The sequence below is a fragment of the Geospiza fortis genome, unplaced genomic scaffold, assembly GCF_000277835.1.
Source record: "Geospiza fortis unplaced genomic scaffold, GeoFor_1.0 scaffold53, whole genome shotgun sequence".
NCBI classification, from domain to species: domain Eukaryota; kingdom Metazoa; phylum Chordata; class Aves; order Passeriformes; family Thraupidae; genus Geospiza; species Geospiza fortis.
This window is the reverse complement of record NW_005054305.1, coordinates 14052252-14079979: the sequence shown is the minus strand read 5'-3', so window position 1 is coordinate 14079979 and position 27728 is coordinate 14052252. Positions and strand designations below refer to the sequence as shown.

The 27728-nt window shown below is 43.1% G+C and overlaps 1 protein-coding gene across 1 annotated transcript in view; it reads left to right on the top strand.

Moving 5' to 3' along the window:
• Window positions 1-26667, top strand: part of FAXC (failed axon connections homolog, metaxin like GST domain containing) — a 27246-nt gene extending 579 nt beyond the window's left edge. The window contains exons 2-6 of the mRNA XM_031066564.1: window positions 443-578; window positions 5770-5966; window positions 12876-13093; window positions 18659-18775; window positions 20310-26667. Of these exons, the coding sequence (XP_030922424.1) occupies window positions 540-578; window positions 5770-5966; window positions 12876-13093; window positions 18659-18775; window positions 20310-20593 (855 nt within the window). The 5' untranslated portion in view covers window positions 443-539 and the 3' untranslated portion in view covers window positions 20594-26667. The remainder of the gene's footprint in view (window positions 1-442; window positions 579-5769; window positions 5967-12875; window positions 13094-18658; window positions 18776-20309) is intronic.
• Window positions 26668-27728: the final 1061 nt, after the last annotated feature.

Sequence of the window (27728 nt, the reverse complement as noted above, 5' to 3'; positions counted from 1 at the left end):
GTCTGCGACCCCAGGGCGCTCCCCGCGGGGCCGGGGCGGCGCTCGGAGCCGCTTACTCCTGCGGGGTCAGGTTGGCGAGGGCCGGTGGGTCGGGGTCTCCCCTTCACCGTGCTTCTGCCATTTACCTTTCTTTCCCCCCCCCGTTCGCCCTTTGCAGCAGCTCAGGAGGCGGCTCCGCAGCGAGCCCTGCGCTCGCCCCCACAGGTGGCCCGGGCTGGGCTCTCTCGCTGCCTCCGGACCCGGTTTGCAACCAAAACCTGCAGCAAAACCCCTTAAGCGCTGACGAGAGGGTTGCCAGGGCCGCGGTTTCTCCTTTGTCTGTTTAATGTACTGATGTATCATGCACCTGTACGGTTTGGTTTGGTTTTGTTGTCTGTTTGGTGTGGGTTTTTTTTTTTTCCTTTTTAAATTCTGTTTTTGTTTTTTTTTTTTTTTTTGACAGGAAAGAGGAAGAGCTCGATTCGAAGGATGCTATCATACTGCATCAGTTTTCAAGGCCTAGGAATGGCGTTCCGAGTTTATCCCCGTTCTGCCTGAAAATGGAAACGTACTTGAGGATGGCTGATTTACCCTACCAGGTACATCGTGCAGTTTGCCTTTGCCTTGCAAAGCTCTCTGTAATTGCGTGAAACGGCACATAGGCGTCCTGCCTCTCGTTCCCCCAGTCTGTCTCACCCAGGGAGATGTAAACATACTCCTACAGCTAGGTGGGTTTGCCAACGTTTTTATGTCTCCAATTAAATTTAGTGTATAACCTTTAAAGATATGACTTGAATAAGATTATCTGGAACAGCTGTAGACTTAACTGGCAAAGCTAAATCAATGTTAAAATGCTGAAGTGGGAGAATAGTCTGCAGTTTATATAACGCTTAATAGCACCCCAAAACTAAAGCAGAAGACTGTTTGATCCTTGAATTTCACCATGCTAAAGACACCACAATTAGACAGCTGCAGGTTCTTGTTTTTCTGGAGGCCTTATCTCTAAAGCTGTCTGGCAAGAAGTGCTTACCTTTTGCTTCACCTCCCATGGCTAATGCTTCCTCCCCAGCGAAGTGAGATAGGATTGCTTTTAGAGGTCGTGAATACTGCTCCTTAATTGCGGTTGGGTACATCCCATGCCATCTTCCTGCAGGGAATGAAGCCTGAGCTACACCAGCAAGTGAAAGCTGTGAGAGTGGACACTTGAATCTCATGGTCTTGCCCATTAGTATCGAGGTTGAGTTAGGACACTGCAAGTGTGGCACACATCTTGTGGTGTTGGCAAGCTGTGCAGCACACAGGCTCTTTGAGGCATGGGATGGTTTTCTTTTTCTGTGTGTGTTAAGCAGTGGATACCTTTAAGATGATGAAATAATGATGATATATATAATTAAGATCTTAGGTAGAAGAAATGTCTGGGCTTTTTTTCCTTTTTTCTTCTCCCTCTGTTTTTTCTTCAGCAATATAAATTTGGCATTTTATTCCATGCTGAGGTGTTAGGAAGAATGTTTTGTGTAAGTCAGATGTTGTACAGCAGAAAGCCAACCCTGTTGCACCTTTTTTTTTAGACATTTGCCATCGATATTTAGCTTCATATGTGGCTAAACTCCTTTACATTGGAAGGGAAAGAAAATCTAATCAGTACATTTTGCTTAATTCTTTAATAGCCTGAGTTTAATGTTTTCTTAAAATTCAGTGGGACTTGAATCAGATACTTGGGAGTACTAAAGGGGAAGACTTCCATCCTGTGGGATGTATTTTCCTCATTTAGGTTTACAGAACTTGCAGGATTCTGAAGCTTGAACAGGAGCAGGAGGACTTTGTGCACATTGCTTTTCTTGAAATAATTTGGGTAGAAATTGCACATTTGAGGGTGTGACTCTCTTGGTGTGATCTGTTTTCTTTCTAATGGCAGCTGTGCAGTTCAAAGGTTTGTGATGGTCAGGTTTGCTCTGGTGGAGAGTAGGTAAAGAAAGCTGCATTATAAAAGATGGTTGTGACTGGACATGGTCTCTTCTGAAAGATAACACAGCATTTGTGTGATTCAGGATGGAGTTGTTTGGGGAGCTCATGCTGATCAGAAATCACACAGCTTTTTGCAGAGGGGAATTTCCAGAGGATTATCCTCCCCTCTTCAGTTTTTGTGCTGAAGGTCAGCATTACTTTTTGGTGTTGCATGTCTCTCACTAGCTGTGAGTACATGAAACTGACAAGACCATCAAAAGCAACATGCCTACCTTCAGCTCTTCCTCTTGTCCCTTCCTACACATGCTTTTCTGTGTAGGAAGGGACTACAGCTCAGACTGATCAGAGCTGGCCTAGCTAGAGCCATGACATTTTAGTTTATTTGGTTTTAATTCAGCTTGGTTCCCCACGTGCTCTGTGGGCCATTTTGTGGTCCTGCAGGTGCTGGGAACACCAGGATGGCGCTTTTAGCCATGCTGGCTTACATGGGCTTAAGGTGTTTGTGGGGTCACTGACCCTCTGAAGGGTTTTAGAGGTAAGTTTGGTGGAGCTGAGGACACAGCTCTTTTTTTTCTGGAAGAAGCAGATATTATTTCTGTCCTTGTGTTACGAGTGTGGTGCTGCATTGGGCTCTGTCGAGTGGAGGAAAGTATCGCTGCTGCTGTGGGATTGGGTGGGAGGGGAGCTGAAGGGGGCACTGTTCTTGGCTGGAGTCTCTTGTACTCTTCCTGTAGACTTTTGTCTTGTTCCCTCATGACTGTGCTACCCTTAGGATGCTGTGGGTGATCCAGTGGCTGCCTCGCAGGCAGCGGGGTGGGTGTGAAGGGGGATCAGCAGGATCCAGGAGGAAACACCTTGCTTCCCTGCACACTGTCAGGGGCCGTGATGGAGAAGTGCTGCAGGTGGCAGCTGGTGCTCGTCCCAGGAGACCTGCTGTGGTCATCACCTTGCTGGGGAGGGACTGCTTTGAAGGGAGGGTTCTGAAATGGGGTGAAGAGAAGACAGTGAGGTGCTCAGACAGCTTTTGCACTTTTGATTCCTTGTGTTTATTGTGGTGCATCAGACTGTTGAGTATTGTGCTTTGTGTTACGCAATGTGCTTTAATGGCATGTGAGGGTTGGAGTAGAGTGACATATTCCTACCTTACTCTCGCCTGAATTTCTCCTAAAACATGCACTATTGTCATGTGCTTATGTTTTCTGGAATCTGCCTCTCTATGTGTGAGTTTCCATGAAAAATGATTTGGGGAGCCCCACCCTGGCTGGGCTGTCATAATCCCTAGTTGTGTTTTCAAAACATTTGATGCTTTTCTTGGTAAAGCTTGCTTTGAAAGAGCTCTGTCTGTGTGCTCATCAAGGTCTTTTGGGTATTCCTTGATTTCCTCAAGAATATGAAGAGCTGAGCCTTTATGTAATCTGATAAATAATTAGCACATCAGGAATGTGCTGTTTCCATGCCAGGTCTGTGGAAATGGCAGCCTCCTCAGGAAAAGACATGAGTGAACGTAAAATCATAAATGGGAGTAATGGAAAATGTGAAATCTAATTTCTTCTGTATAGTACTGTAAAATTGCCCCAGAAATACCTTGTGCCATTCTTTTTGTAAATTCCTTATGAATGAGGTTCTGTAGAGCTATTGTTATTGTTGCTCTGCAGGCACTTAATGTACTGTGAATGAAAAGGGATATTCTTTTGGTTTGTTTTTGGTTTTTATAATACTGTAGCTTTTTCCTGCTTAGCAGCTGGAACAATTTTTAAGTGGAAAATTGATAAATATTTGATAGTAATTAGTATCAACCATAAGGATGCAGAGGTTTCAAGCCTAAAAATGTCTGTTTGAGAACAGTGGATAAAAACAGTATAACAGATTTCTCAAGAGACTTAAGATTTTTCTCAGGTCACTGAAAGATATTTCCTATTTTGTTTGATAAACCATTTGTAATGAAACACAAAAATCTTTTTAGGCAATGTATTTATATGTATTAAATATATATGCTTGAAGAATTGTGCAGCTGAGTAATAACTTGCTTTTTTCTGGGTTTCAAATGGTATGGACTGCAGTAATTGGAAGATGTAATAAACACATCATCAAGTCCAGTAGCTTCTGCAAATCACCAGTGTTTGTGCACAAGAAGGGAAATATCTTAATGGACGGGCTTAATGAAGATTAAACCAGCTATGCTCAGGATCTTCTAAACATGCTTTTTAGTTCCAGGAAAACCTTGTGCTTCTGTATAAAGTCATAATGAAAAATTATGGAAATGTATCAGTGAGTTTCAGTGCTGAAAGGCCATTTTTGATGAAGGAAGGGTCTTGGAAGGTGGAAGGACAGGGCAGTGCTCTCCCTTCAGTTTCAGACATTCGGTGGTTTTAGAGCTTGTGCCATGGGATTGGCCCCCATGTCACCCACACATGCGGGTGGGACGGATTCAGGTGCTTTGTTCACCCACACGGGGGTGAGGTGGGTGAGACATGATATCATCCAGTGTCCCTGCCATGCTGTTTGTTTGGGCACAAGCCCTGGAAAGGCTGCAGCCAGAAGGCATTGCTTCCCAGAAGTGTTCCCGTTCGTTTTCATCCGGAAGGAAGAGCCTTTGGGAATGGCTGTGTGATCCCAGTGCATTGCACATCTGCATTTGGGGTGCAGCCAGGATGCTGGACCTCTCAGACTGAGCTGGAGGCGTTCTGGTGTATGCTTCTTGCTGCCAGGGCACCTTAATCTGTTTTAAGTGGATTCAGGAAGGGTGAATACTTGACACCCAAACAGATCAATCCAGAACTGCAAGCCCTAAACCTCCAGCAATTAGGAGCTAGGTCCTGAAATTCTTGGGGTGACTGGCAGAGATTGAGTGCAGAGCCCTTACTGTTCAGCTTTCTGTGCTAGGAGTTTTCATTCACTAAATAACAGGATGCGAGGATGGGAATCACAGGAAAGGAAAAAGGTTGTGCCTTGTGTCTCTGCCTTCAGGAGTAAGAGAATTGGAGACAAATGTCTGATCATGTTTTGGCAGCCAGCATTTCCTCTCATGCTTGTTACATGAGACAGAAATTCTCTAGTCTCTGTTTCACCTTGTCGTAGGAAAAACACATTGCTGCTTCTGTGTGAGTGCTGTGCTGAGCAGGTATAGCAGTGTTCAGTGGTGCAGTGGTGCTGTGCTCTGCTGTGCTGGGATCTTGGGAGACCCAGCTGTAATAAGTATGTCTGTAAATGTCTGAGATTTCTAAGTTTTGAAGTTGCAGAAAGCAGAAAAGCAGGTTTCCCTTCTGCTCATGGAATGATATGCCTTCTGGAATGATATGCCTTTCATATATGCTTTTGACTCTGTGTGTTTTGTCCTGGGAGGTAATGCAGCCATCTGAGTTGGGTAGTGAATTTATTTTTTTAAGGTACTTTTAACATGAAAAGTGCAGATGTGTGCAGAAACTGAATTTAGTTGTGAGTCCTGTGATTTAAAACAACTTTAGGATAACGGGCACTATCCTCTGGGAGATCTGAGCATCTCCAACCCTTAAATAACCCAGGTATTTAAGTAATAAATAATATCATTTAAATAATATTATATCACATGACATTCAGCATAGAAGCATGGAACACCTTGCAGGGCCTGGAAACAATTCTGTCTGAATTTTCATGTAGGGTGAAGCTGCTGCTCTGATAGCATAGCCATTTCTACTCTCGAGTATTATTAAAAAACAAAGATTTGTAGATTTGTTTCTTTAAGAACACAGAAAATTATTTAAAAATATTTATTCTCATTAAAACAGAACCTGAAGGGCTTTTCTTGTCTGTATATTTGTTTGTTTACTTGATTTTTTTTTTCCTTAGAACTATTTTGATGGAAAACTTTCCCCTCAAGGGAAAATGCCTTGGATTGAATACAATCACAAGAAAGTATCTGGCACCGAGTTCATTATTGACTTTTTGGAAGAGAAACTTGGAGTGAATTTAAATAAACACCTTGGTCCGCATGAAAGAGCTGTTTCCAGAGCCGTGACCAAAATGGTGGAGGAGCACCTGTACTGGTAAGCTTCCATGGCAAAGCTGGCTGTGTTCCTGTGCTGTCAGATGTGTCCCTGAGCCTGGGCTTCAATACACATGCTTCTTTTCTCTTGCAGAAATCTTGGATACACAGTTATTAACTTCACAACTCTCTTCATCCTAGGAAACTGCTGCTCCTTTATGTGTGCAGTGGTATGAGCCAGGGATAATTCCCTTGAAAAGCTGTGCTGTGCAAGCAAGGTAAAGTCAGGCCCTTTGACTGCAGCTTTGTAGAAGGAAGCAGCAGTGGGATGCTCCTCTGTTCAGTGTGACTTCTGTACAGGAGCAGCCTTGTTAGTAAAGACCAAAAGATCAAGGTGGCTGAAAGTATTTGTGGTTTGTGGGGTGTAGAGGAATGAATCCAGTGTTTGTGGTGAATCCAGAATATTGTTTTCTTACTTATACTGATTTTAATTATGATTAAAATTGTGATTGCAGTATGGATCATTGCCTTTCCTATAACACAGGATTCTCTTGTTGATATGGATTGTTAACAGTACTGCCCATTGATAATGTCCAGTATTAGTCACAGTATCCTGAGAAGCTGAAATATTTATATGAATAGAAAATAGAAATAGAACCTTTCTGAGACTTTATGCATTTTACTGACACCTTTGAAAAGAATTCCTGTGATTTCCTCTGTGCTTTACATTTCTGTCCTTCTTAAGTGCCCTTTCCAGTTTGGGCATAGAGACATCAGCTAGATATGCACCTTGGATACTGCATTTGCTCCCTTAGCAGGCACAAGGCTTTCTCCCAATACTTTATTTTCTAGTATGCATTTAAGTCCTTGCTACACTAAGTTTTGCATTTATGTTGCACGTTTTTTCTTGAAAACAGTGTGTGATTTTTAAATTGAATGCATTTACCTGCTTTATCTTTCACATTTTGATCGAAGAAAGATCAGCAGCAATATGTGTACATATAGTTCTTCAAATAATTTTTAGTGTCTCCTGGGAGAACAATTTTAGCACTCAGTAATTAGTATATTAAAGTGATTTGGTTTAGAAATTAAATCTTTGCCTTCCAAGAAGTGTGGCCTTCACCAGTTTTACCCATCTGCAGTCATAGCCTCCCAAACATGATACAGGCAGCCTGTAAGTTAACTTTTTTTTGTTCATTTTTCCACCCTTAGTTATTATGGCTGCCAAAAGGAGAATGAAGCCTTTTAGTCCCCTAATGCTTCACCTCCTTGCCTTAGTGTCAGTTGTTTCGTGGTTCATAGATTTAACTGTGTTAAATGTATCATTACTGATGGCAGGCTTATACTGCTGTTGTGTCTCAATTACACGGTGCTTTCCTCTGTGAAGCTGTTGTCCATCCATCCAGGCTCCCCTGGAGCTGGCTGGGCACTGCTGGACGTGACATAGGCAGATGTGGAAGACAGGTATTGCAAATTCAGGCACTGGTCCAGAGAGGGGGCACCTGTTTTAACAGGTGGACAAAGTTACATGAGTAGCAGAGATGGGCATGCCTGGCTGTGTATCCATGTTGCCTTTTCTGTGTAGTCACACAGAGCTGAGTTCCTCCAAGGCATGTATTTTTGCTGCAGTGCAGTAAAAAGTCCAACTGTAAGTCTTACTGTATGTCCCTCCAGCTGTACCAGAGGCTTGATATGTTGTATGTTGGTGAGGTTAAACCTTGCAGATTCCTTGTAGTAGGCAAAGCCTGAGCCATGAGGTATTGCAGTTGTACTGCTGTAATTCCTGGAGAAAAACTTTGCCCATCCTGTACTTACACCAAAGTAAAATCAGGTTTTCACTGTGTAGGACCATATTTCTCCTTGACAGCATTGCATCTGTGGTTGTGGGATCTCTTCACATCTGTCCCTGAACCTTCCAGCTGAAAGCTTAGGGTTTTTTTCTTGGTGTCCTCATGTCCCATGGTGAGGAATATGAAACAGCGATTGCCTTTCTGCAGAATGAGGTATATAAAACCAAGCCTCCAAAGCCATGCTGCATAATGTGATTCCTGATGTTTTGTGCCAGCAGCATGCAAAGTAGCTTTATCATAAATTAGTAATACTGTAGTACATTTATCGGACAAAGAAAAAAAGTACATCCTGTGGTGTGCTGTCTCTGGGTGAAGCTAATCCTGGTGGATGCTCAGCATTTCCTGCAGAAATGTTTAGTTTTGCCAAGCAGTGGCTCATCTCCGGCAGTTAATGCCACTTACATGTGGGAGTGACTGCTGTGGCTGGAGTTGGGAGCAATGTGGGGCTGTTGAGAGCCTCAGCCTCTGGACACCTTCTCTCTGTCCCAGGCTGTGACACCCGGCAGGGCTCAGGCGGGAAGACAAGTGAGTGTGCTTGTTTCCATGCTGGGGTTGCACTGTGTCTCTGAGATGCACAAGACTCATTTGGAGCTGGTGCTGGAGCTCCAGTCCCTGGAGAAGGCAGTAAGCCATTAGGCTTTTGCTATGTTTAGTTGGCAAAAGAAAAAAAATCCTCTAAGCTGAATGGGTGTTGAGCCAAGCCAGCAGTGAAGAGATGGAAATGAAATAATTTTGTTACTCTCACTGCAGGGCCTGGATCCAATGCAGACCTCTGCCATCTGCTGTAGGCCTGCTCTGAGTTACCTCCACTGCCTGCAGTGACCCATGGACCCCCAGAAACCAGTGGGGCACCCACAGCCACCTCTGGGGAATGCGTTGGGTTTTTGGTGTGACTGCAGCACATTTGTGGGATTAGACCTCTGATTAAGAGAGGTTTCTTACTTCCTTCTGGAGCTGGCATGCTGGGCTTGACAATACTGCTGGGATTCAGGCCAGGCACCTCCTGGGTGCCTGTAGGGCTAGCAGTTGCTGTGAGATGCTTTTTGTCACTTCAATCTCAGGAGACAGATCTTAGGTTGGTGACACTAATGTGCTTAGGGAGAGCATAAAGCCTTGAATATTCGGCTTAAGCAGATGAACCCATTAGATTGGTTGAGCTGTATTGTCAAACTCAGCTGGCAAAAGTTATAAATGTGTGTGTATGTGTGTGTATGTATATATACACTTGCAAATATATTTGACTTGTTTCTTGCTTTGTCTTCTAAGAAGCAAGCATCATATGTGATGAATGCTTGACCTACTGGAAGAGCATAATATGACAATATGGATGAATCTGACTTTGGTCAGTATTCAGACTTGCCAAGTGTTAAACATAAAATATTTTTATAATGTAAATATGTTTAAATATATCAAGCCTGTTTTTAGAGTAGTGTCTCTCCTACTGCTAACAGTGATGAGGCTTGAATGCCTCTGGTGGCTTAAAAACCAGTTGCTCTGAGAAGTTGCACAGCAGGTGGGGTTTCTACAGCTGATCGTGGAATGAATTTGTTATAATCCTTTTGTATGTCAAGAAATTCTGGTCTGTGCACGTTCAGATAGGAAAAATAACCCCCTGTTCACATCCTTGTGAATGCCTTCCCCTTGCCTTGAAGTTCAGATAGTTTTGGGATAATCAGGCAAGCTGCTGTTGATGAGTCACTTTCTTCATCTCCTTGCCTGATGTATGTATTGAGGCCAAAGCTGCTGTTACATTTAGACTTCGGATTTACTTCACCCCCACAGCATTGCTCCTTAATGCATTATTGTTTTATTTCTACTCTAAGATTTGTACAGATGTGCTGGCACAAATATGAATGGTAATGTTTCCCAAAATGCTCAGTTCAGGCCAATATTTAAATAATTATGTCATCCCATAAATACTTACTCTGGTGTAAAATGTATAGTTACGATGTACTGAAGTAGATTATTATGTAGACTGCCCAATTTCTGGCATTTCCTAACCTTTTCTAATATCGATCATGCTCCACTACTGTAGTTTGAATATAGGAGTGATGGGTGGAATTAAATGCTGAGAAGCATATATTGACAGAAAACACAAATTAATGAACCCTTGAATCGAATTCTTTTAACTCTCCCTAAATTGGATCCTACTTTTTTCCTTGTTTTGTCTACTCAGAACCATTACATTTTGGAAGTAAATTCTATGATTGTCTATTTAGCTGCCTTCATTGCCCATCTAAATTTGAGATTTGGGACATGTAACAATTCTGCTCATTCAAAGGGACAAGCAAATGTCTGAAGATTTGTGCTTGACAGTTTAGCCTGTGCAGGATTACCTAAATTCTGTGTAATTCTCTGTTGCTGTCTTAGTCATTAAACACCTGGTCTGATTTCTGCCTGTTCCAGATGCAAAGGCCTTCTTTCCCAGGGCAAGCGAGTGAGCTCTGGGGAAGTGTATTTTTGCATTAAAGTATGGGCCAATTCGCTTTGTGGGAAACCTTGTTCCTTCTGTTTTATGAAATTAAAACAATTTTGGACATGGATGATCACTCTTGGTGCCATGCCAGCTCACTGGTGTGATTGGAGTGAGCAGGTTTAATCTTGTGCAGCTGGGGTGACTTAAAAAGCACTGCAATGGAATTCCTGTGTTCTTTTTCTGTTTTGTTTTGACTTCTTTTTCTTGTTGCCCTTCTCCAGGCCAGGCCTGTTGTCCAAAGTATCTAAATTGTATTGCAGAATTGCCAGATGAAGCAGGTCAGGTCCATCTTGGGGAAGGAGGGTCTTTGCAGCAAGACAGAGCAGTGCTTTCAGAGAGCAAGTTCTTTTTAGCTTATTCAAATAATAAATACTAACTTAGAGGTTAGGAGAGGAACTCATTCAGAGCAGCACTGTGGAGAAGGACTTGGGGGCTCTGGTGGATGAAAAAACTGGACATGAGACAGCATCCTGGGCTGCATCAAGAGAAGTCAAGGGAGGTGATTCTCCCCTTCTACTCTGTGTTTGTGAGACCTCACCTCTTGCCAGCTCTGGAATCCCCAGCATAAGAAAGATCTGAACCTGTTAGAGCAGGTCCAGAGGAAGCCACAAAGATGATCAGAGGACTGGAGCACCTGTCAGACAGGGAGAGCTGAGGTTTTTCAGCATCAAGAGCAGAAGGCTCCAGGGAGAGCTCGTTGGGGCCTTCCAGTACTTAAACAGGGCTTATAAGAAGGAGGGAGAGTGACTTTTTACGTGGGTAGATAGTGATAGGACAAGGGAGAACGCTTCTAAATCAAAAGAGGAGAGATGTAAATTAGATGTTAGAAAGAAGTTCTTTACTCAAAGGGTGGTGAGGCACAGGTTGCCCAGAAAATTGTGGATGCCCTATCCCTTGGAGTGCCCAAGGCCAGGCTGGATGGGACCCTGAGCAACCTGATCTAATGGGTCATAGTATCCCTGCCCTTATGCCTTCAGGCCAGCTTTCTTTCCATTTGTCTTAAGTCCTGCTTTACTGTTGTTCCTGGAACAGGGCAGTCTCACACCACATCTTCCAGACAAAGTCTTTAGTAGTTTCAGTAGCTCTTTACTGCTGTGTTTGTTGGCTTCACATTCCTCCTGCACTGCTGGTGCCTCTGCTAAATCTGTCTCTGATTCAAACTTTGCATTGCTGAAACCGGCTCAATGACTTGAGTTCATCCATCAAGTTTGGTGCAGAACGCCCCATTCTGAAAGTGGTGTTGAAGCATGTGAAATGCCAGCAGGATGCTTTTGTTATAATTACACAGTGCTGGAGGTTGTGGAGTAATCTGGTGAGGGTCAAAGCCGTCAGTAGCAGAGCAGGTACATTTTTGTTCTTCCCTGTTTATACATTTGCAGCAAAGCCTGCTCACACCTCACTGTTACTGCCTTCAGTGAAACCAGTTAGAGCAGAAGTCATTGAACTGCAGTGGACAATGTGAGTTTGATAAAATGTACGTTATCAAAAGAAGTCACAGGAGTTCTCCAGCAGATACTGGTTTTTGGTTTTTTTTTACTTTCCTGTCTTGAATTAGATGAATCATATCAGCACTAAGGAAATTATGTGGAGTTGGAAATATGTACAGTGATAAAAGTGAAGTCATATTCCAAACTAAAACAATGAAGCCTTGGAATGGCTTGGATTGGAATATGTGTATTAATTCCCAGTGTTTCTGAGACCCCACAGGCTTTCTGTGTTTATCATGTCTACTTTGAGATGCCTTTAGCTATTTTTCCAAAAACCCTTGAACTTTGTGACAAAAGTTCACCTATATGGTCTTTTTGGTTTATTTGTAATTTCTGAAGATGCTGGATGTTAAAAAAGTTAATGTTTATTTTTTCATAGGTTTCTATATCAACAAATCAAGATACGTTTGCCTGTAATATTAATAAATAACAAAAACTCATGTGGGTAACAAAAATTTAAGATGATGAGGCAAATTATATAAAAAGACTTTTTAAAAGATATTATTTGCCATTCAATAAAGCATGGAACGCAACAGAGTCCTTTAGAAATGTCTCTCATAAAATCAGCATTTTGAATAGAGGAAACTGTACAGGAGAAAACCAACTCAATAACCACCACCACCTCTTAATTTTTTTAAAATTTATTTTTAGAAGATCATATTATTCTTAGTTTCTGAAGAGAAACCTTCTGAAAAATTACTGCTTCAGTATTTATGTTGGAGCAAAGTTACTGCTTGCCTAAGTGTCAGCAGCATAGAAAGGAGAAAGGTTGGTGGGAAAGATTGATTTTTTGGGGAGCTGTTTTGTTGTTGTTTTCCCCAGGTCTGTGCAGTGAGTAGTCTTTAGCTAATAAATGCATTTTGTTATGAGAGTTTAGCAGAATTCTGCAGCTTTTACTTTATATTTCAGCATGAATCTTGTTTTCTTCTGAAGTGAGTCATGATTTAATGAGAGAATAAGCACTGGGCAGTCTGCCTAAGTACTGTAAAGTGAGTTTGCTCTGCTGGCACTCCGATTGCCTCCGAGTCTGCTGTTTATGGAAGCTGCCTCTCCATCAGGGCAGTGAGCACCTGCCTGACCTCTGTGTGAGCCTCTGCTGGGTGGTGTTGGGCTCTCTGGTGATTACACTGCTATAATTTCTTTCTGCATCCTTCCAGGACTTTAGCTTATTGCCAGTGGGTGGAAAATCTTCACGAGACACAAAAGATGGTGTCGCTTTTCGGCCCCTTCAGCGACTTGCTGAAGTGGATCTTCTGCCATCTGACCAAAGGGATCGTGAAGCGGGAGATGTACGGCCACGGCATCGGGCGCTTCTCGGAGGAGGAGATGTACACGCTGATGGAGAAGGACATGCGGACTCTGGCAGGCCTCCTGGGTAAGGTGCAGCGGGTTACGGTGCTCTGTTCTCAGACCCTCTCTCCACAGGCTGGAACTGACCTCCAGGGCTTCCTGACAGCTTGATCACACGCAAATAATCTCATTTTGGCAGAAGGTAGAGGCTGTCATTTAGTACCTTCCTTGCTCTGGCAGAGACACTGTTTTCTTTTCCCACTGTTTGCTGCCAAATTGTGTGTCTAGAGGCATAAGAGGCTTCCTTCTCTGAGCACAGAGTATGTGTATGTGGAGCAGCAGAACATGGCCTGCTGGTTTGGAAGAGCATTTAGTGATATGGAATTAGGAAAGTGCAGTGTTTAGTTCTGCAAATGAAACCTCTTATTTATACCTTTCTTGGAGGCTGGGGGGTGTGTGTCTCATTTTTTATTTCCTGGTTGTATTTCCTTTCCGGTTTTTTATTTGTGGCTATTTGATGGATTGCTCTGAGGCTGCCATTTGGAAATCCTTTGCAGATGTTATTTTGATGAGCTGAACTTTGTTGTGTTTGGTTGGTGTCAGCAACTTTATTCAAAGCTCCCAGTAGGAGATGGTTCTGTGCTGTCAAAATACATGTGTTTAAGATTCTTGGTTATCTTGGGTGCATCCCATACAATTAGTCTTAAGGTTGAGTTCACTTAGCTAGAATTACATGAGCCTCATTTTTGTCGTGTGGCTCAGGTTGAAATATGTACTGGAACTGTTTTGCACTGTGCTTCTTGCCTTCTGCTCCACTGAGAGCTAAGCATACTGTGCATCTTTTTAAGACTTGCATTTTGAGGAATTGCTGTGGTGCAGGTTGTCACTTTCCTTGAGCTTATGTCTCTCTTGTGGGAGAAACCAAGAGAGATGGTACCTGTGTGTTGTTCCCTGTAATAATTGCTTTAAAGAGATGGCTGAGTGGAGGACAGGAGGGTGCTTCCCTGCCCTATGCTCCAGGGGGACCCGCTACCCATGCTCTAAAGAGACAAGTGTGGAGTGGGTGAAAGGAACAAGCTGGGGAGAGCCCAGCAGAAGGCAGAAGCTGAGTGCTTGCTGAGAAGAGAAGGAAAAAACCATGCTTCTGGACTTCTAAGCTGTTTTGGAAATGAAGGTATTTGCAGTAGACCCAGCTGTAGTGTTTTCTGTAACTTTGTTTTCTGAAACAAACCTGTTGAGTTGCTGGGTTGGGAACAGGGTGGAAAAAACCCCATGAGGTGCATGGACACAATGGGCAAGGGGAAGATTAGTTGACAGCTCCTCCTTTGACAGCACTTTCTTATGCTGTATTTTGTTTGTTAACAGAAGCAGTTATCTATTCTAGTGTCTCTTCAGAGAAAATCTGTTGTTTGGAGATTAAGAAGTCCATTTTCTTTGAGAGGGAGGAAGGGAGGGAGCAATTAATTTTAGAAGAGGAGATCTGGTCATACCTGCTGCAGAGCTGTGGCCAGCTCCAGGTCCTCTCCTCTGTGGGACTGCTGATGTTGTAGTTTTGAGATTGGCACTGTGTGGCTCCATGTTCATCACAAGGAGGAGTGGGGCTGGGACAGGAGCTGGACCAAGTTCAGTCTATGACTTAGAAGCTCAGCAAAGCCCCCTGGCTCTGGCTAGACAACTCTGTCAGGCTGAAAAGAGTGGCAGTGGATATGTCTGTGCTAAAGTCATCCCTGGCTACCAAGAGCAGACAGAACCTTCAAGAGAAAACTAAAACGTGTATCTGAGTACTTGTAAAAATATCTTGATTTGCTTATTTCTCTGGAGTGTATACTGACACTGAGATTTGTAAGATTTCAAGTTCAAAGGGATCATTTAATCATCTAGACAGATCTCTGTGGATTGGACTGCTTGACTGCTGTCTTGAGGCTGTGCCTTTTTGCTGGCTTGGGGATGGCTTTCTAAAAGCCATCCAGTTTTAATTATGAGATTTCAGCAGGTGGAGGTGCCACCATGTTTTGCTGACAGATGTTAGTCACTCTCTAAATCTGTTCAAAATTGAACTTGTTTCAAATGAGAGTTTTATTCTAGCCTGCAGAAAAATTCTCTTCCTACTTCTTTCTCCCTTCTTGGGTAGCTTGGTTCATCTCCCTGTGAAGGTAAATGCTATAATCAGTGTCTGGCTTTTATAGAAAATGTACTGAACATCCTCAAGCACTTTGCTATATCAAATTTTAAATTGTTTTATACATATTCTACCAGCAGTGTTTTTCTTCTTAATTCCAGACTGTTGTTGAGAATGTGCCTGTGTACTTCAAAGGCCTTGATGACTGTTTGCCGTGTTCCTGTTATTTTATTATATTACCAGCTGAACATTGTACATTTTTTTCATCATCCCCTCTGAAATGGATGTCAGATTAGTCAGTGTGCAGTTACATTAATAATTTTATTTTTCCTTTTGGTTATTGATGAGTTTGTCTACTTTTCTGTAATTGCCTTAATTTTCATCACTATGCTCCTGTTTCTTCAGCCAACTGTTTATGGTAGGGTCTAGGTAACTGTGGCCTCAAGGTGGTATCCTGGAATGAGGACAGGAGGTGGGATGAAGACTTCCAGACTGACTAGAGGGTCACCTGTTTCAAAGAGAAAAGGAGAAGGCAGTCAGTCAGCTTGCTGCCTGCACAGTTTTTGTGAGATTCTCCTCCATATATATGTGCCCAAGTGTTTTGCCAGAAGAGAAGGTAGTTGAGATTTTGGCTGTTACCTTAAGAGCTTAAAAATGATACCTATGGTGCAGAATAGCTGCACATACCAAACTGTAGCTGTCAGCCATCAGGAATATCAGATTAATGCTCCCCTTTTTTAACAAGAATCATTCACATGGGAACAAAAATAACTTTTAATTCTAAGAGCTGCTTCCAGAGAATGATAGCTTTGCAGCTGTCAGTTCTTATGACATTAATTTTGACATTTCCAATCACATCTTTGGTGCATTTTTATTTTCTTTATTTTTTATTTCTAAGAATAATTTTTCTATCTCCCTTATACCCATTTCCCTGACAGACTCCTCCAGATCTTATAAACATGGAAGTTGGAACTAATCCCTCTGTGATGGATCACCCTGTCCCAGTGGTATCACCTTTCTCTCTGTCCTGCAGTCTTTAAACCACAAATGTAATTTCCACATATTATAGCAGTTTCCTACTGCCTGGTGATAGTGTAAGCAAGTGTGGGGAATGAGCACATGAATTAGCAATATATAAAAATACACATTTTGGTAATTGTTTAGAAGGGGCAAGTGAGTGGCCATAAATCTATTGGTGCCCTCTCAGCTCTCTGCCTCTCAGGCTCTTTGGTATATGAGGATTTTGAGCAGGGGTTGCAGGCCAGCAGCTTCCTGAAGTGGATTTTGAAAAGCATTTGATGCTTTGGGGAGGGCAGGGGTGCTCAGAGCTGAAAACTCAGAGGTTGGACTAACCTGGATCTGAGGCTCTAAAGTTAGTTAAGTGCCCTGTAGCAGCCTGCAAGTGTTGTAGCTGCCTCTGTGGAAGGATGCAGGCTTGTGTCCCACAGAACTGCTTCTTGCTGGGGTTTCTTGACCCACTGTTGAAGTAGCTGCTTTTGAATCCTCTGGTGCATGCATTTGTAAACAGCGGGTACTCTCAAATTCCTGGGAATTCAGTACAAAGTTGATCCAAGTCCAGTGTGACCAGGTGATTTCATTTCTGTTGGATTAGCCAGGGGATGCAGAGAAGTGTTTGAGATGATCAGTGCTATGGCAGCCTGGATGTGACAGACACTGTGTAATCCTGCCTAAAAACAGACACAGAGATATCTGGTCTATCAGAAAGTCTTCTGGACTAAAGTTGCACTGGAAGTTTTGAGAACACATTGGGAATGGTGGAAGAAAATGTGCACAGTTGCTGTATTTTGTGGAGCAGCATGACTTAAAACCAGATTTGGAGTTTTATGACCCCACAGTTTTATTTTCTCCTCTTTCTCTTTGTGTCCATGCACCTGAAGTTGTGGGGTGTTGTGCCTGGGGAGCCAGAGGGTGGGATGGCTTAGCCCTCACTCAGAGCCTGCTTTAGTTGTAGCAAGATGGAAATGGCATTATTTCTTCCCAGCACAACATCACTATGGATTGAATCTCAAGACCCAGTTGTATGGTGCTAAATTCCTGGTGCTGGCATGTAACTGTGGTTTAGGGACCAATTTTTGAGCTGCGTTTGAGATTGATGAGTGCTTAGGTGTCAGATAAATACCGAAAAGACACAACATTTACCCTGTACAGAGTTTTCAAACAATAAATTGATGGAATCGTGGAAGGAGCTGGGGAGAGTTAACTGCATGTTCAAATGACATCTGACAGGCCAGAGAAAGTTATTGTTACTGGGTATTCCTGAGCACTGTTTTGCTGTGCTCTTGTGCAGGGGATTGGCAGCATTCCTTGTCCTGTACCCTGGAATTTGATGCATTTTACATTGGACAGTTCCTCTGGACTTGCTCAATAAACTGAACATTGAATAACCTGCTGAATTACAGGCAGCTCGGAAGAATGTCCTGGGGAGATGGGATAAGTGGATTTTGAGAATTCAATTAGGTGCCACATTTCACAGAGTTAATGGCACTTTGGGCCGAGGCAGGAGCAGTGCAACCAGCTAACCTGACCTCTGCAATACTTCATGTTTCACTGTGTGCTCTGTGCCTGGTCTTTGTTCCAGGTCTTCTGCCTGTGATGGGAAAACCAGTCTACAGTGGATGTTTTGTTGCAAACAGTGGCTTTGAAACATGTATTTTCTTCCTTAGTTAGTTACCCATCTGTTTGTGCTGTGGTGGCTATTTAGGACCATTATGATATTGGGGTGCCCAGAGAGGTAAAGCAGAGAGGAGCAGACATGTCCCTCCACTGCACCAGGCCAGTCCCAAAGGGCTGCTGTTTCACTTAGGGCCTGACATGCCTCTGAATTCTCCCTGTGAGGGATCAGTGGGGGTGAGGGCGCTGCAGTGGTGGTGTGTGAGAGAACCTGTCCACTCCTGCCTACGGCCTTGTCCTCCTTCTGGAGATGCAGGTTATTTCTGAGCATTTGCTGCAGGTCTGACTGGTGCATCCTTTTCATCCTGAACAAACAGGGAGAGAGGAAAGCTTTGGGTGTGACTTTTCTTTTTCCAGCTGATCAGATGAGTAAATTGAACCTGGATCTGCATGGATGAGAGGTAAAAGGTGACCAGCTTCTTTCAGCAAGTTCATGATTTTGAATTGTGGTTGAGTGGTTTTGGGTTTGCAGCAAAGGCAGAAATGGTGTTTTCAGGCATCTTGTAGCTGCAGAGCAGATTTTAAATGCAGCAGAACGAGTACAGGGTGTGAGCACCTGTGAGGTGCACTCCTCTGTGAGGAGCAGAGGAGGTTCCTTGGCCAGTGGTGGCTCTGTAATTGGCCTGGTTATAGAGGTCTTGAGCACTGGGGCAACTGCAATAATGGATTTCACCTGCTGAATCCTTGAAAGGGTTTTGGAATCCCTGTCTTTGAGCAAGTGAACCTTTTCATTGGAATGATTTAATTAAAATAAATATGCTAAAGATGGAGCTGTGAATTTTTTTTTCATTTGGGGAAAAGTGACATCCAGTCAAGAAATATTTGCTGTTGTATTTATAGGTGACAAGAAGTACATTATGGGATCAACTGTTTCCACTGTTGATGCCACTGTCTTTGGACATCTGGCACAGGCGATGTGGACATTACCAGGGACTCGACCAGAGAGACTAATCAAAGGTAAGAAAGCTTGAGTGACTGATTAAAAAGCTTGAGTGACTCTGATTAAAAACTCTTGGTGGCATTTTTCACGTTTAAACTTGGAGTACCTTGGAAGGACATTTTGAAGACTGCAGTACTTCAGCAGACTGTTCTTGCCTTTGATGTAGCATTTGTATCCTGTAATATTGTTTTCTCTTAAAATTCTTTGTTTTCTCTTTAGTGTTCTAAACAGTAATTGTTTTTATTTCTTTACTTGATCTTTTCCCTGTTTAACATGGCAAAGCCTTAAAGCTTCTAAGGAGTGAATGCTGGGTAATGTATGAGAAAGCAGAACAGCCATTAGCCAAATTCTGCTGAGCTGAGAACTTTCCTTGATAGTAGAACTGCAAGAGCTGTTGTCTCACTGGAATTACAGCCTTTGCTGTTCCTGAAGATGCCAGGCAAGGAAGAAATCCAGCTTGGCTTTGGAGTCACTTTGCTTTTGCCTGAATTGGAAGCCAACAGACCCCTTCTCCCCAGAGAGGGTTGTTCTTTGGTTTGGTTCTTTTTTGTGGGATGAAGTATCTTTGCATCCATTTTCATAGTAAAACCACACAGCATGAAAAATGGGAAGAGCTAAAGAGGAAAAGGATGTAAAATAGTGTAAAAGGAGTGAATCTGACCTGTAAACCTACTCTATGCCAGACAGCTCTGCTAAACCTGTGGTGAAGAGGCACAGGCTTACTCTTTTCCTCAGAAAATTAGGAAAGGATATAAACATTGGCTATGCAGTTCTTTCCCTTGATGTCTGGGGCATCACAGGTAAAATTCTGAAGGGCTTATGGCTGTCTAGAAGGATTACTATGCTTGTTGAATTAGTTCGTGTCTAATGAAAATAAATAGAAGATAATAGATTGAAATACCCAAGCAGTGTGGTTGATTCTCTGTACCTGTCAACTTACTTATGCTGTCATGAGTACAGCATGCACCTCCCCTTTAACACGCTGTTATTTCTTTTTAAATTTTTTTAATGATTTATTCTGTAAGCATACATGTATTTATAAACAAGGCGTAAGGTAAGGCTGGGAGCAGTAGCAGCGAGCCGGTGGCCATATTAAATGTGAATTTATGTTGCAGACAACGCTGCCATCTGGTGGTGAAAACCCCACATTCACTGTAGTTAATAAGCGTGCTGAGCCGTCTAGAAGATCAAATTCTGTTTTTAGGAACCAGGTGTTTGCAATTAAACAAAAAGTTTTGCTGCAGAAACCTTAAAGTATTAGTGTCTTGTCTTGACTTCTTTTTTGTAGAGGTTGAATTTGGGATACTTACTTTGCTATTTGTGTCACCATGCATTTGTGCTTATTCCTGTGTAACCCTTCTTGTATGTGGTTACATTAAAATTAAAAACAGCTGCTAAGAGGATTGATGACATCTTGGAATTTTGAAACTTCTTTGGAAAGGCCCCACACAGTTTGTTTCCTAACGCAGCTAATGTGTTTTTGCATCATCAGGTGAGTTAGGGTGTTATTGCCTGGATATATTTACTGAAGTCTGTTGTGTTGTGTTGCAGGTGAACTGATTAACCTTGCTATGTATTGTGAAAGAATAAGGAGGAAATTTTGGCCAGAATGGCACCATGATGATGACAACACTCTGTATGAATCTGAGGAAAGCAGCGAAGCAAGCAAGACTTACTCCCCTTTGCAGGACTTCAGTTTTTATTCAAGGACAGAAACATTTGATGAGGAAGGGAACAGTATTTCCCAAACCCCTGACACAGATTACACTGGACACTCCCTCTTTGACTCAGATGTGGACATGGATGAGTACAGAGATCATGAACAATGCAAGTGATGTGTACAAGTGTGTCCCGTTGTGCAGATAAGCTGTTTTTTGGGATCACTCTGATTTGTTTTCTCCTTCAGGTCATGAAGAGGTTTGTACCACTTTGGAAGAGACCATTGTGCTTGATTCAGCTGTCACATACTGCTCGGACTATTTCAACCGTATTTTGTTTTGTGTAATTGTTCAGGTGGACCAAAGTAAACACATTTAAAACACACGTGGGCAAACTGGAGGTCTAGGGGGCAGCAGGACCTTTCAGCCTATTTTTGTTCATGTTCAAAACCAGATCACCCATCAAAGTGGGACGAACTTCTGGGAAGTGGAGCATTTGTCAGAACTGGTTTGTGTTGTTATCTTATCTTTACAACAGTGGGTTGAGGACAAAAATGGAAGAGGTATGACTGGCACAGCTTTCTTCCATGGAAGGAAATGATAGATGCTGTAATGAAAAGGCCCTGATGGTGTTGGTTGGCTGCCATGTCAGAATAAGCCAGTGGTGTTCTGAGGTGCATCAGATTCATGCACCCTGGCCTGTATCAGCAGTAGTGTGGCCAGCAGGACCAGGGCAGTCATTTGGCCCCTTGTATCAGCACTGGTGAGGCTGCACCCCAAATCCTGTGTTCTGTTGTGGGCCCTTCACTACAAGAAAGTCATTGAGGTGCTGGAGCATATCCAGAGAAGGACAATGAAGCTGGTGAAAGGAACTGGAACACAAGTCTTGTGAGGAGCAGCTGAGGGAGCTGGGGGTGTTTAGCCTGGAGAAAAGGAGTCTCAGGAGAGACCTTATGGCTCTCTACAACTGCATGAAAGGAGGTTGTAGCAAGGTGGGGGTTGGTCTCTTCTCCCAGGTAACAAGCTCTAAGATAAGAGAAATGGCCTCAAGGTGTGCCAGGGAAGGTTTGGATTGGATATTGGGAAAAACTTCACTGAAAGGGTTGTCAACAGGAACAGGCTGCCCAGTCACCATCCCTGGAGGTATTTAAAAGCCACATAGATGTGGCACTTCAGGGACATTGTTTGGTGGTGGGCTTGGTATGCTAGGTTGAAACTTGGACTTGATGATCTCAAAGGTCTTTTCCAGCCTAAAAAGATTGTGTGATTTGGCAAGGTTTCAGGGGAATTTTATTTGATAGCTACCCATACTTCGGGTATTACAGGGTCTGCAGGAAAGAACTGCTCCCAGTTCTTTTGGAGACAGTCAGGGAAGGACGGAGGAAAACATAATCTTGCAGAAAGGAGCTGGTTAGTGTTTCTTGTTCTTTGCAGAAGGTTGAAATCACTACTCTAGAGTACTTTAATGCAGGAGGGAGATGTCAGTGTTAACTCATCTGGAATGTGTGTTGGTCAAATTTCTTCTGTGCTATTGAATTATTATTATGTTTTTACTCCCTGCCCATGGCTGCTGTCTGCTATTTCTAGGCAAGGCTAAAGAGCTGGGATTTGTTGCTAAAAGCCTGCTGTGTCTCAGCAGTGGGTGCTTTGTGTTCCTTCCCAACAGACACAGCAAACCTATGAAGGTGGCAAAGCAGTTCGAGGTATTAGTAGGCATGGGATGCTATGTAGCTGCAAGATGTTGGCCCAGGCAATTGAATGCTTTACAGCTGCCTGGGGAGGGGCTTCAGGGGGTGCTGGGCACTGTGCTGGCTTGCAGTGCACAGTCCCTAAAGCTGATGCACGGGAGGAGGTGAGATGGGACAGTTCCCTCAGCACTGCCATGTGTGTGGGGAAATTCACTTGCTGAAAGCATAAACCAGAATTTAATTTAAATTGCCTTTGCTGACATATCTGTGGATCTGGATCCCAAAATGATTGCACAGGTTCTGACATGCTTCATGTTCATGTCTCCCTAAATGCAGGTTAGAGATGAGAAAAAATCCATTGGATTTACTCACAACTTTGAAGTTAAGCATGAACTTCAGTGTTGCTTGGCCATGATTAGTTGATTTTGGTAGAGAGCATATCAAACATACTGAGCTGTTGTGTTTTTAAATATGGATATAAAATTGGGTATTTGACTGCAGACTTTGTTGGTGGCCTACTTTAATTATGACATTCTCAGTGACTTACAGTTAGATGAATCAGGATCCCTCAGCAAGTTTTTTATAATGTGTTGGTTGTACCAAATGTTCTAGGAGCAGACAGGGCAGACAGCTGCTTTAGGATGTTAATTGTTGGTAGTTGTAGTGAGTCTGGACCTTGAAATAACTCCAGCACTCAAAGAATAGCTTGCCCCCTAGAATCCTGGAATGCCTTCTGCAGAGGAAAGTGCCTGCTCTGGGGAAATTTGGGGTTAGCCTTGGCTTTGAAAGCAGGGACACCTTTGTCTGCACTGAAACCCCAGGTCTGTTCATGCATGGGAGCCACTGCAGTGAGAGCTGACAAGTTTGGTGTGAATTTGCACCTGTTTCCACAATTCCCTAAGCATGTCCTTGGAGCCTTGTTCCAGTCAGTGCTGTGGGCAAGTATGAATGGCAAAGTGAAGCAAAACCGAGGAGGAAGATATCATTCAGTTACTTGGGACCCTTCTCAGGAAACTAAGCACAAAAATAGGGCCCAAGAAGATAAGTCTTGGGCTTGAAAGTGCAGAGGTGATGGCCTGGGTAACTCCATGGCCAAGTCAGGAGAGATTTTATCTGCAAAAATGTAGGTATTGATATTCTGAATAAAAGGAGTCTGCACCAAAAAGCTCCTATTTAAAATCATTAGTGTGTTGGAAATTCTGATGGAGATGTTCCCATTCATTCACTGATGCATGTTTGAAGGCTGTGCTTTCTCTATTTGTTCAGCATTGCAAGGTGTGCTTGCAGCAGATGAGTCCCACTCCTTAAAAGACCATTAAAGAATGGTCAGACCTCTTTAAAAGGATTTAATCCATGCATTTTCTTTTGGAAGCTGTCTTGGTAAATTGTTGTGGGGAAGCAAACAAACAAAAAGTTTAAAAAAATAAAAAGTGTTCATTTATTTTGGTTTGCATGGGAAAAAAAAAGGATGTGTTTTCTTAAAAAGGGAACAATTTTTTTTTACTTTCCAAAATTTTGCTAAAAGAACAATGTTTTCTTAGTCCTGCAGTCTTTTTTTTTTCCCATTCCATCATATCTATTTTTAATGTTAGTGCTGAGGGGCTGTACGGAACTAAAAATAGAGAGCATCTTAATTTCCTTTTGGGTTTTTTTCCTTTTTCTTTTTTTCCTCCCTGATCAAAATTGTGAGGGAATCCACTGTAGGGATGCTGGAGATCCCGACTGTGCTGCTGTGGGGGTTGAGGGTCAGCAGTGTCTCTGCAGCCATGAAACTGCTGGGGACAGCTGTGGATTGCCAGCTGCCCAGCAGGTGAGCTGGGATAGCAGCTCCTGCCAGGAGCTGGAGGCTGATGGATGCCAGGACATCATGTCTGAGGTGACACAGACCACAGAAGGTTTTTCCCTGGCTGCAGATCCCTCTGCCACAGCCAGAAACTCACTGTGGAGTGATGTTAGGAAGGGTTCAGGGGCCACTGTTGCACTGGATGGGTGAGACCCCTGCCCTGCTTATGAGCTGGAGCATAGCCCAAATCCTAGTGAGGAGACAGCACTGTTCCTCCTGGTTGCTTTTTCCTCAGTACTGCCAAAGGCTGAGTACTGCCTTTGTGTTTCCATAGTGCTGCTTTAAAGGAATGAGTAATTGGTCTGCTCCTCATTTGGCGAATGGGAGTTCAAAGCGAGCCCTGCATTTCCAGTGGAGTTAGATTTGAAGCAGTCTGTGGGGTTTTTTTCATGTGAGTGGCAGTGTTTGACTGTGTGACACTCTGTCATGTCAGAAGGGATTTGTTTACCCCTGTTGGTCTCACTGGCTCTGTCAGCAGAGCTCACTGTTACCGAGTGGGGGAAACAGGCACTGGGATGTATAGGTCCTACAGAAATCCTGCAAATGTGGTGTTTGATTTAAAAACCAAACTGAACCTGATGTTTCAGATCTGGAGGACTGTTTCCATCCAATTATAGCACTGCAAGTAACACATTTTGATCTTTAAAACCTTGGCAATGTCCCTCCAGATCTATATTCTCTTTGAAAAAATACTGCCTGAAATATTTCTGCAGCAACAGTTCAGGCACAAATTTGCTTTTGTCAGTGATGTCTGCTCAAGTAATCATGACAGTTTCATACTGTTTTCCTTGAAAGGCCTGTATCTGTCAGATGCTAAGCCTTACAAAATATTGCCTGCTGGAAAAGCGTGTTATGTGCAGATTTATGCAGGGCAGCTCACCAAGTGAAATTTCTGTGGCAGGGGATGAATTCAAGTGGGTCTTGTCCTTAGATGTTTGAATAAGAATTTGAAGCTGTTTTTTGACAAGTAGCTGTTTGGCCTAATCCTCCCCAAATACTGCAAAATTATGATTTACGCATGTGATACTAATAAAGCAAATTATGCTCTCTAAATGCAGAATTACATTGGATGATCCAGTAGCTGGGATATGGAAATGGGTACCCATAGGTGTGAGTCATGGCCATACCTCTCAGCAGCTGTGATCCAGAGCAGCATGAAGGTTTGTACTGTTTAATCCCATGGAACCAGAGGACTAGAGGTAACTCTGAATGACTGCAGTGGCTTTCAGCAGTTCATCTGTGCTGTGGGGTATCCATGTATGCTGTGCCTTGGGTGTTCCTTAGTGCTGGGTAGATTGTGCTGGGGCTCATTGTGGTAGCTGTGGCTCCTATGGGGCATCAGCCTGCTGTTGTCCTGTGGCTGAGCTGCAGAGCCAGGGGTCTGTTTGGGAGTGAGCCTTGGCAGTGAGCAGAGCTTTGAGCCTGCTGGTGAATGTGGGCTGTTGTACTGGTGTCCTGTGGAGGGAGGTTGTTCCCCCACACTGCACATGTGCATTCAATTTTCAGGCCAGTGACCCCAGTCTTCACAGCTCTGCCTTGGTGGAGAGGAGGGTTGCAACACGAATCAGCTCCATCTCACTGGTTTGGGGCAGTCCTCTCTTTGATGGCCATTGGGGAGGGCTTAGTCTGTGTTCATTCCCTGTGGAGGTGCCCCAGTGTGAAATACTTGTTGGCAGAGGTTTCTGCAGCTCTCTGAGCAATTTGGAAAGTTAAATGGTGTTAGTCTGTGTACAGCACAGGAATTCCAGTCACTGAAAACTGTGTGTCACTACAGTGTGTCACTACTGTGTGTCACTACAGTGTTAAACCCTTAGTTCTGTGTCCTGGTTGCACCACTCCCAGGTTTTTCAAGGCCAAGGAGATCCTTGCAGGCTTTTGGTCAGACTTCAGCATAAAAAGGTTTGTGGGATTTCATGTAATGATTTACACATTCAGCTCAACAAGTTAGAGCTGAAACATATGCTTCCAAAAGGCATTCAAGTTTTGTGGAATAAATAAAATCCTGCTCCACTTTGAAGTCGTCGACAAAAGTGCCATTTGCTTCAACGGTGCCGGAGTTTCCAACAGAGCTTCCAAGTGACCCTGAAATTACCACTTCTCTCATTCCTGTCTAATTATATTTAAGTAAAATTTTGCTTTATTGGGGGCAGTAAGGCAAACAAGATGTGACTGTTGTTCTTTTTTAAGCTTCCTTAAAAAAAAGTGCTTTTTTCGTCTGCACTGGTCACATTGGTATTTTCACTGGGCACTATGATTGTGGTGTGTTCTTCTCTCACTTCTTAATTTGCTCTTCTGACTTATCTTTCCTCAAATGTACAAGTTTTTATTTATCAGGATACTTGAAGAATGCAAGTCCCAAAGACAGGGGTGTGCAATCCAGCAAGAATAAAGTGTATGCAGATGTATATGGGCAAGGGATACATCCAGCTAGCTGCAGTGTACAAGGTTTAACTAACAAAATGAAGCAACACATTTCTAAATGGGGACTCTGATGCTGCAGCTGCATTCTGTTGTTTGTCTATGAACTACATGAGACATACATTATTTTAGCACTGTTATTGCTAGTTTATAAAGCCATATTTAAAATTGTACACTTGATTGTAACATAATTTTAAATTGTGCACTGTGTTGATCAATGTACATATATATGAAGATCTGTATATTTTGTCTTTATGCTGTATGTCATTGGTGTGTAAATTATAACTAATGGATCTAAAATACCTTTCTGGTTCATGTCCTTATTCTGTGTCTGTGCTTTCTGTGGAGCTGTGAACAGCTGAGAGTTGCTCTCTTGAGAGCAGGGATTGCATGAAACTTTAATGACCAGTCAGTTAAGCCCTCATCTCCCCAGGCAAATACTTTAGCCGCCAGCATTGTTTGAATGGAGTCATTCTGTCACTGATCCCCTCTCCCCTTGACACTCAGGAGGGATTTCAGGGTGTAGCACAAGAGGAAGGACTGACATAAAAACTTGGGTATGAGGAGGGGTCCCTGCTTTCCTTGCTCTGTTTTTATGGCTACTGCTATCAGTGTGAAAATAAGTAATCCTGAGAAGGCAGCTCTGTCAGGAGTGCAGAACCTTTGCTCAAAGCACTGTGGTAGCTAGTTTCTCTATATTTTTGAAAATTTTCAGCAAGTCCTTAGCCAGGCTTAGTGTGCTGCCCCAAATGCAGCAGAGGGGCTGTGTGACAGGAGATGGGACCTGGCTGGAACAAATACAAGGCAACAGCAGGCAGGCAATAAAGGTGCAAAACTGTGCACGGGTCTTCCAAACCTCACAGAGGCCTGACATCAAGTCCAGCTTCCTAAGTGACAGTGTCAGTGTTGCATTAAAAAACAAAAAAAATCCCAGAACACCCAACTCAACCTACCAAAAATAATACAATCCCCCAAAGAAAAACAAAGACAAGTCAAGCCCAAGCATGTAGTACCATTCTAGTAGATTGCTCCTTTCACTGCCTTAACTTCTATGGTTGGTGAGGTTGTTTATAGACTTTTTCTGCCCATGAAGGCTAGAAATTTCAATGTGTTTAATAAACACGGGGGTCAGAAACATGCACCTATTTAAACATTAAATATTGCAAGCTTGGAAGAGCTGGCAGCCAAAGCAGAGTCCTGTCCAGTTCAGGGGTCTCTCTATTCCAGTGAACTTCTGTCTTGGTGAAATACTCACAAACTCTGTTTATCCTCTACTCCCAAAAACTTTAAATTGCAGCATGTGAGAAATATTGTGGATGCTACACAGTAGTTCTGGGCCATGTGGGCACACACAGCTGCTCAC